Below are 9509 nucleotides of genomic sequence, written 5' to 3'. Positions count from 1 at the left end.
GATTTCCTTCCTTAGGGTAATCATAACACTGACAATAAGACTAGCAGGTCTTCAATGATAAGTGTTGGTATTTCATTAATTTGCTATTACAACAATGAAACCGTGAATCTGGGCACACATTCACTGTTTTGAGTTTATTGTGCACACAGCTTTGCTATCAATTGATAATCTGTAGTAATGGAAAAAAAGTTAAAGGAAATACAGTTTATTGGCCAATGAGCCTAAAGTAATCTTCGGCTATTGGACAGCTGTTTTAAATTACAGCGTGTTTTGTTGATTCCACCAGACTTACAGCCCAAACGCATCGTTGCCTCCTTCACGTCAGGATTCAAACCTAGCTGAGAGAAAGCTGCAGGCTGCTGGCTTACAGTAAGTAAGCAGTTTAGTTCTGATGGAGCGAGAGGCGCTGGAGCCAGGTCACAACAGGACTTCTCATGCCCCTTTTTCCATATCTGGTGGGAAAAATAGCAACAGAAAATAAATATGTACATGACAGGGTCCCCGGGGAGAGTTTCCGTATACACTCGAGGACGAGGTGTCAAAAGGAACGGATGTGACAGTCTGGAGGAAAGGGTCAAGGGCTTATGCAGAGGATGTCAGGTCGCTTCCCCGTCAGCCTCAGCTCTCACTTGTCTTCGTTCTTCCGGGGTGCTCTCCCAGAGGCCTCTGGGCCCGCCCCCGCCTCGCCCGCCCACGGTATGGAGACTAATCCCCTCAGCTCGTCACCTCCCCCCGTCGTCTCCCCCTCCTGTCCTGGACCTGAGGATGAAGGAGAGGAAGGAGTCGACCGGTGGCCATGTTGTCATCGCTCTTCCTCTCGATGGAGTTCCTCTCTTACCTAGTTAAGGCTTGTCTCCATAGTGACTCACAGTGAAGGTATGGGTCGATTCATTGAAGGTAGGGGTCGTGCTCAAGGGAAGCCTCAAGGTAGACTGCATTGTGACATTGGGGTTCAAACACAGAACCTTTCAGCCGGGAGTCAACAGCCTACATAACTAATGGTGTCCTAATCCTTAGAACTAATGGTGTCCTAATCCTTAGAACTAATGGTGTTTAAAACTCCACTCTTGTTGTTGGCCCTTGCTAACTCAGTTTCCTTCTTCATGCATCTTCAGGAAGCAATGACATCATCTGTGTGTGTGTGTGTGTGTGTGTGTGTGTGTGTGTGTGTGTGTGTGTGTGTGTGTGTTTCCATCCATCAGTCAAAAGTGTGTGAGCCTGGTGTGTTTATGAGGGCCCCTCCCGGCTCTGTTTGACATGCTGACTTTTAGCAGGTCTCTTCGTTTGTCTCCTCAACGCTTCAACAGAACATTTCACAAACTTTTGATGGATTCCTCAGTGTTTTTTTTTGCTGTGGGCGTGGTGAAGTTCAGTTCCATTATCAACAGTCAAATTATAAGTGAGCATTTTGTCACGAACCTTGTGTTGTGGTTGTGATGTAGTAGACTGTTATTTTACGGTTGTGTTGTGATATGGTCGCGGTGTGGTTATGGCGGTCATACTGGGGTGTTTATATGGTGGTTATGGGCTAGTTATTCTTTTACGGTTGTGGTGTGGCTGTGATTCACGCTGTGGTTATGGTCTGGTTATGGTCTGGTTATTTTATGGTTGTGGTGTGGCTGTGGTTTGGTCACGGTGGGGTTGAGGCGTGGTGGTGGTCTCACTGTGGGGCTCATGTGGTGGATATGGTGTGGACGCGTGTCGTGGTGGTCTTGGGGGGTCTTGGTGAGGTCGTGGTGGTCTTGGTGGTCTTGGTGAGGTCGTGGTGGTCGTGGTGGTCGTGGTGGTCTTGGTGTGGACGCGTGTCGTGGTGGTCTTGGTGGTCTTGGTGAGGTCGTGGTGGTCTTGGGGAGGACGTGGTGGTCTTGGTGAGGTCGTGGTGGTCTTGGGGAGGACGTGGTGGTCTTGGTGAGGTCGTGGTGGTCTTGGGGAGGACGTGGTGGTCTTGGTGAGGTCGTGGTGGTCTTGGTGAGGACGTGGTGGTCTTGGTGAGGTCGTGGTGGTCTTGGTGAGGTCGTGGTGGTCTTGGTGAGGTCGTGGTGGTCTTGGTGAGGTCGTGGTGGTCTTGGTGAGGTCGTGGTGGTCTTGGTGGTCGTGGTGGTCTTGGTGGGGACGTGGTGGTCTTGGTGAGGACGTGGTGGTCTTGGTGAGGTCGTGGTGGTCTTGGTGGTCGTGGTGGTCTTGGTGAGGTCGTGGTGGTCTTGGTGAGGTCGTGGTGGTCTTGGTGGGGACGTGGTGGTCGTGGTGGTCTTGGTGAGGACGTGGTGGTCTTGGTGAGGACGTGGTGGTCTTGGTGAGGTCGTGGTGGTCTTGGTGAGGTCGTGGTGGTCTTGGGGGGTCGTGGTGGTCTTGGTGGGGACGTGGTGGTCTTGGTGGGGACGTGGTGGTCTTGGTGGGGACGTGGTGGTCTTGGTGGGGACGTGGTGGTCTTGGTGAGGTCGTGGTGGTCTTGGTGGTCTTGGGGGGTCGTGGTGGTCTTGGTGAGGACGTGGTGGTCTTGGTGAGGACGTGGTGGTCTTGGTGGTCTTGGGGGGTCGTGGTGGTCTTGGTGAGGACGTGGTGGTCTTGGTGAGGACGTGGTGGTCTTGGTGGGGACGTGGTGGTCTTGGTGAGGTCGTGGTGGTCTTGGTGAGGTCGTGGTGGTCTTGGTGAGGTCGTGGTGGTCTTGGTGGGGTCGTGGTGGTCTTGGTGAGGTCGTGGTGGTCTTGGTGGTCTTGGGGGGTCGTGGTGGTCTTGGTGAGGACGTGGTGGTCTTGGTGAGGACGTGGTGGTCTTGGTGGGGACGTGGTGGTCTTGGTGAGGTCGTGGTGGTCTTGGTGAGGTCGTGGTGGTCTTGGTGAGGTCGTGGTGGTCTTGGTGGGGTCGTGGTGGTCTTGGTGAGGTCGTGGTGGTCTTGGTGGTCTTGGTGAGGACGTGGTGGTGGTTGGGATGGTCCACATTCCTCTGGGAGCCAGCAGAGCGTTCAGCCCTGACCCGAGACCCGCCGGTTCTGTGAGGCAAACATCTGAGGGGAACTGCCTGGACTTGTTCTCCTGAAGGGATGAGGGGACACACACACACACGCACACAAACACACACACACACACACACACACACACACACACACACCTCTCATGTTTTATTTCATCAAGCTCTGTGAATGTAAATATTGATAATACCACTCTTCCTTATTACTGTTTAAAATGTATTTGTATATTTTTTCCAATCATGTTGTTTACTGAGAGTGCCCTACTGGAGTTGAATTCCTTGCGTATTTGTGTTCTTATTTGGCCAGTAATGCTGAATGTGATTACACACACAATGGCTGTAGTCCATCTTTAAGCAGAAATGCTAAATATGGGCATTGTGCCGATCATAGATTTTGCACCGGCAGTCGTTCTGTTTGAAAGTGGAGGACTTTGTTCCTTGGATTCACCGTCGGGCTTTGTTAATAACATAAGATAAACTGTATAGATCTCAGACAGGAATTCAGGATATTGCGGAAAAGTTAATCAATAAACGTACACCGTCCATTTATTCAAAATGGACACGTTGCACTCTGCAGTTAACGGCTGTTTCTGTGGTGACGGAGCAGAAGTGAAAGTGAAGTGGTCTCAGCGCGTCCTGTCCCAACACTCACCCCTGGCCTTTGACCCCCAGGGATTCCATGTTCACGCTGTTTGTCCCCAAAGCAACAAATGTTTCTTCTAGGCTTCACTTTGTTGTTCAGCAACAATAAATAACTGAGACCTTCTGGAGGCTAAAGGCACGCTGGGCTAAAGGTGAGCTGAGGGTTACCCAGACCGCACACCTGGTGGAGCCACACACACACACACACACACACACACACACACACACACACACACGCACACACACACACACACACAACCACACACACACACACACACACACACACACACACACACACACACACACACACACACACACACACACACAACCACACACACACACACACACACACACACACACACACACACACACACACATGCACACACATACAGCATATACACACAGAGACACACGCACACACACACACACACACACACGCGCGCGCGTGCACATACACCACACACGCACACACATGTACATGCACATGCTAACACACATACACACACGATGAGCTGTCGATGGGAACTGGCACAGCATACACTACTGGTACCTGGCTCATGGTATTTCTCCAGTTGGCGGAGGAACTGGTAATTATTGCTACGGTTGTAAACCTGAAGGTATTGACAGCATTTTTCACCTTCCTCACCCCCGTAACTGTCAACATGGCACAAAAACGACAGAGAAAGCATTCATTAAAACCTCAAAACCACAACATCCTGCCTCTATCAAGTGATCAAGGTATTTGCAGATTTTTTTCCCACATCTAACCCTGGAATACAAAAAACAAAAAACAGTTTGCTAAAACACAGATTTCCCGCTCGCATGGAGCGGTGGACCGCACGCCCCGGCCCGGCCATGTGTTCACGGTTAGACGGAACACTTCCCCTGCCCTCCGGTCACCAGCTCTGCTAACGAGCTTCATATCCTCTCTGGGTAGTCAATATGTAGCTAACCCCCCCCCCCCCCCCCGCCCGCTCATCGCTGTCCGGATTCCAGCGGTGGGAGTGTCCTCTGCTTGGGTCTGGGGGGCAGGTCAGTTATTGGTGATACCCGGGATTACTCCCAGTGGCGCTGAGTTTCTGTTGCCATGGAGGCGATGTGGAAAACGAGGCCTAGGTGAAGCCTTATTGGTGTGTTTCAAGGTGAGCATGCTGGTGCGTGTCTGTTTTTCTGTCTGTGTTTTTGTCTGTCCGCTTGCCTGTCTCTGACTCACACTCTCTGTCCGTATGTCCACTGCTCCTGACTCTTTTTGTTTGTCTGTCTGCTTGCCTGTGTTTGTCTGTCTGTCTGTCTGTCTGTGTTTCTGTCTGTCTGTCTGTGTTTCCCTGTCTGTCTGCCTGTGTTTGTCTGTCTGTGTCTGTGTTTCGTCTGTCTGTCTGTGTTTGTCTGTCTGTGTCTGTGTTTCGTCTGTCTGTCTGTGTTTCTCTCTGTCTGGGTCTGTATGTCTCTGTCTGCCTGCCTGTCTGCCTGTCTGCCTGCCTGTCTGCTCATGTCTATATCTGTGTAACTCTTGTAATGATCTCCTTATAGTCATCTTATTCGCTCATCTGAAATTGAATAAGGTCATCCCTCCAGTCCACACACACACACACACACACACACACACACACACACACACATTTTTAAACACACACTCTCTCACTGACACACACACACACACACACGCACACCCGCATGCGCACACGCACACGCGCACACACACACAAACACTTCTTCCCTACCCAAACATAAATAAACAAAGATGTATCCTGGTGCTAGCTAGTGTCTCCCTCTATTGGCCGAAACGGTGCATTACAACGATGGAGGACTTGTAATTATGTACACAGATCCCTGCACTTTCACCCATAGACAATAACATGTTAACAACCGACGGGCTGAGACCTCTACAGGTCTCAGCCCGTCGTCATCAATATGCATTGGCATTCAACAGAGACACAAGAAGAGAAACTAGCATCTTGGCGAGGAGGAGAACGCTTCTAAGCCATGAATATTTTCCCGCAAGTTATCTCAAGCACAATAAAAGAAAAAAAAAAAGGTCAAAGGAGTGAGTCAGATAAGGACTTGATGGGTGGGGGATTCAGCGCTCAGGAAGCCCCATGGGAGACGTGTTGGTGCCCTGGTGTGCACTGGTGAGCACCCTGAAATGTTTGTATTCACTACATTTTGAAACGTGAAATGTGATGGGGTTAGGCTCCCAGCCAAAAGGTACTGGGTTCGATCCCCGCCTGTCTCAGTGGTGCCTAACCCCTACCTGCTCCTCAGTGATAGCTGCTCATTTGACTGTAAGGCGCTCTGGATAAAGGCGTCTGCTGAACGCCTCAGTGGTGATTAAGTGAACCGTTGATGTCAGGAAGTGGTGATTGGTGGCGGCGCACGTATGGCTGTTTGTCCCCCCCGCACGGGGCCCGCCCGGGGCCCGTCTGGGGGCCGTCCGGGGGGGCAGGCAGGTGCTGGGCTCTGGGCTGTTGTACAGCCTTTTGAATACACACAGCATGTTTGCTCGGTCACAGATGGTCTTTCTGCATGTATCAAAGTGTTTGCTTTTCACTGACACGTTGTTGGCCTAGAACGCAGGAAATAGGGGCGGGCGGGGGGGGGCGGGCGGGGGGGGTGGGGGGGGTGGGGGGGGATTGTTATCTGAAACGCACTTTACTGTGTCGTTTTTTTTCTAGTTCTATGATGTCTAGACATCATGTGTCTTTGATAACCAACTGTATCGTCTCTGTAGCTGTACAAATATTTGACAGATCGGACGTTTGGAATATTCACATTTTGATCTGATATTAGATCAAAGGATTTTACCCAAATTAAATTAAATTGTTTTTTTCTTTTGCCTTCATATGAACTTGGCGGTCCAGGCTTTGTGCTGCTCTTCAGTGCAGATGCTGTTGTTGTTGCTGTCGTTGTTACTGGACGTGCTTATCAGTTAGGTCATTAGTGCTGAAGTCTCTCATCAGGGGGCTGTTGCCATGGTGTTAATGTGTTGCCATGGTGTTAATGTGTTGCCATGGTGTTAATGTGTTGTCATGGTGTTAATGTGTTGTCATGGTGTTAATGTGTTGCCATGGTGTTAATGTGTTGCCATGGTGTTAATGTGTTGTCATGGTGTTAATGTGTTGTCATGGTGTTAATGTGTTGCCATGGTGTTAATGTGTTGCCATGGTGTTAATGTGTTGCCATGGTGTTAATTTGTTGCCATGGTGTTAATGTGTTGCCATGGTGTTAATGTGTGTGTTAATGTGTTGCCATGGTGTTAATGTGTTGCCATGGTGTTAATGTGTTGTCATGGTGTTAATGTGTGTGCATCTTTGTTGATATTCTTCCAGTTGTGTAGAATAGTCTCCAGAAGTGGCCGTCCTTGGCCTACAGTGCAGGTGCCCTAACTGATGGGCCCTGCATCAGCACACACTTAATACACACGTTAACACACACACACACATACACCGACACGCATAGACACACACACACACACACACCCACACACACCCTTCCACACACGTACGTACACACACACACACACACACACCCACACACACGTACGTACACACACACACACACACACACACACACACACACACCCACACACACACCCACACACACCCTTCCACACACGTACGTACACACACACACACACACACACACACACACACACACGGGGGTACATTGACATGGATGGGATCCACAGACAGGAAAGGGAAGCTGTATCCTGGAGGTAATCTGGAACAGTGGAAACATCTCACTGTGTCATTATTATTATTTAACGACTCCTTTCTGGAGCACCGCAGTGATGTCATCTCTCCATAAAACCTGTCAGTCCGTTGGCAAGCGGGCGAATCGGTAGGATGGAGTAGTTCTGGTAATCAGAGCGATGAGGTAGTGTTTGTGTGTTTTTGTATTTATAGCGCAACAGTTGAACCAAAGATGAATTGGATAAAATGGAGTAGTCTAAGCAGGATTAGTCACATGTTCATACGTCGAAATAAACATCCCATCTGGGCTGGAGTCACAGCGGTGGGCTGGAGCCCCCCCAGACGTCTCAGACCACCTTCAGCCCAGCGGAAGAGTCCAGATACTCCGACTTGACCTGACTTACTGTTGAGTCAGCTCATCATGGGTAACGCCAGTCAAAGCATCCCACCATAAAGCACAAGTACGGCTGTTTGAACTCAACAATGTTTAGTCTATTAAGAATATTTTTCCATATTCGTCATTTTAATTGGGACTACTAACGCCAGTGACTGTGTGGTGTGGTGGAATGGATTAGATATGAAGTTGTATTCATAGCTTTGGTCTTTGATTGAGGTGAAGTAATGAAGTGTGTGTGTGCGTGCTTGCGTGTGGCCGTGCACGTGTGTGCGTGTGTATATGCATGTCCTATGCATGCAATGTGCACGTCTGTATAACTATCCGTACCGCCTGCGTCAATGCTCCATGACCCTGCATCACCTGTCACATCTATGTAACATGTTATACGTGTAAGTACGTGTATCAGCGCGCCTTCCGTACAGACACACACAGCATGCGTTGATACGTACGCACGCGTCTGGTTTGGGCACCACAGGCTGCTCCCAGGAATGCGTCTCATGTCGGGGGCGGACGGTCTCTGCTTGCCTGAGCAGGCTAGCCCCCAGAGCTGCAGGCTTCTGTCGTTCTGTCTGTCCGTGTGTCTGTCCTCCTCATCCTGTGTGCCTGTGTCCATGGCCGTGTTTTTACATGTTGTACTGTATGCTACGGTTCCCACTTTGACTCCAGACACCAAAATGTACTCACGTCTCGAAATGACGATTACAAAAATGTGAAAAGTTTTTTTGACGTTGTTGCAATCCAAACCTGAAAGCAGTGACGGACTGGGATCAAAAACGGCCCTGGCACCCAGCAGCGGCCCACGGGGCGTCTGCTAAACCCTGACTATCACGTCATCGAATCCAAGTTCATAAGGACCTCTTTCTCCGTCAGGAGAGCTTCCAACTTCCAACTTCCACAGTATCTTCCAACTTCCAACCCAATCACGCAGACGCGGTCTGGCCTACTCCATTCGGTCTTGAAATTCCCAGAAGCCGTTGCTTAATTTAAACTTTTACAAACAAATAATCAAATAACGAAAATGCAGGTACATTTGTTTTATTTCAAACATTTTTTTTTAACATCTGAATAAGAAATGTGGCTACAAATCAATGTAGACCGATGTAAAGGTTGAGGGTAACCATGACTGTGATAGAGACCCATATCTCTGGTATAAACACTCATCTTTATTCATGGAAACAGTGAGGGAGGTGAGGGACTTGGAGGGACTTGGCTGTCGGATGGTCGTAGAAAATGATTGACGCTTGAAAGTGGGCCGAGATGTTATGGGGCCGTTTGTGATGAAAGGGCCGTGCGGCTGTGACAGTCATGTCACTGAAAAGGCCCACCAGAGCCCGCCGCCCCTCTAGCATTTGCCAGAATGCTAGACCGCCCAGTCCGTCACTGCCTGAAAGCCACTTTATCAATAGAATAAACAATATAAAAATTCTTAAGGCAAATTTTTATTTACTTTGTGTCATATTTTTTATCACTAATGGTCGTTTGGGTCGTGTGTTTGAAACATTAAAGTGGACGTGGTCAAATTATTACCGCTACTGTCACTCATGTTTGTGAGGTAAAGTTTTAGTGTCCTCTGCTGGTATACTGAAGTACTACAACAAGTTTCGTTTTGAGTGCAATAAAAAAAAAGACCACTATTGTTTGGGTCCCGTGAACAATCAGTCAGATCAGAAAACAGGACCGATGTGACTGACAAAGCTGTTCTAGTTTTGGTATGTCTTAAAAAAACGAAATCAGCCAAAACATCTCCCATCTCACACTCACTCATATCTGAGAGAGAAGAGATAGAGATAGAGACATGAAGAGGAAGAAAGAGA

At 49.2% G+C, this 9509-nt stretch overlaps 1 protein-coding gene across 1 annotated transcript in view; it reads left to right on the top strand.

The window, feature by feature from the left end:
- Positions 1 to 593: 593 nt before the first annotated feature.
- Positions 594 to 9509, top strand: part of col18a1a (collagen type XVIII alpha 1 chain a) — a gene marked incomplete at its 5' end in the record, with an annotated part of 57922 nt that continues 49006 nt past the window's right edge. Inside the window, one exon of the mRNA XM_084478853.1 lies at positions 594 to 696. Within this exon, the coding sequence (XP_084334979.1) occupies positions 594 to 696 (103 nt within the window). The remainder of the gene's footprint in view (positions 697 to 9509) is intronic.

The sequence above is a fragment of the Micromesistius poutassou genome (assembly GCF_964030765.1).
Source record: "Micromesistius poutassou genome assembly, chromosome: 14".
NCBI lineage: Eukaryota > Metazoa > Chordata > Actinopteri > Gadiformes > Gadidae > Micromesistius > Micromesistius poutassou.
Note: the sequence above shows the minus strand (reverse complement) of the source record. Positions and strands in the feature narration are given on the sequence as shown.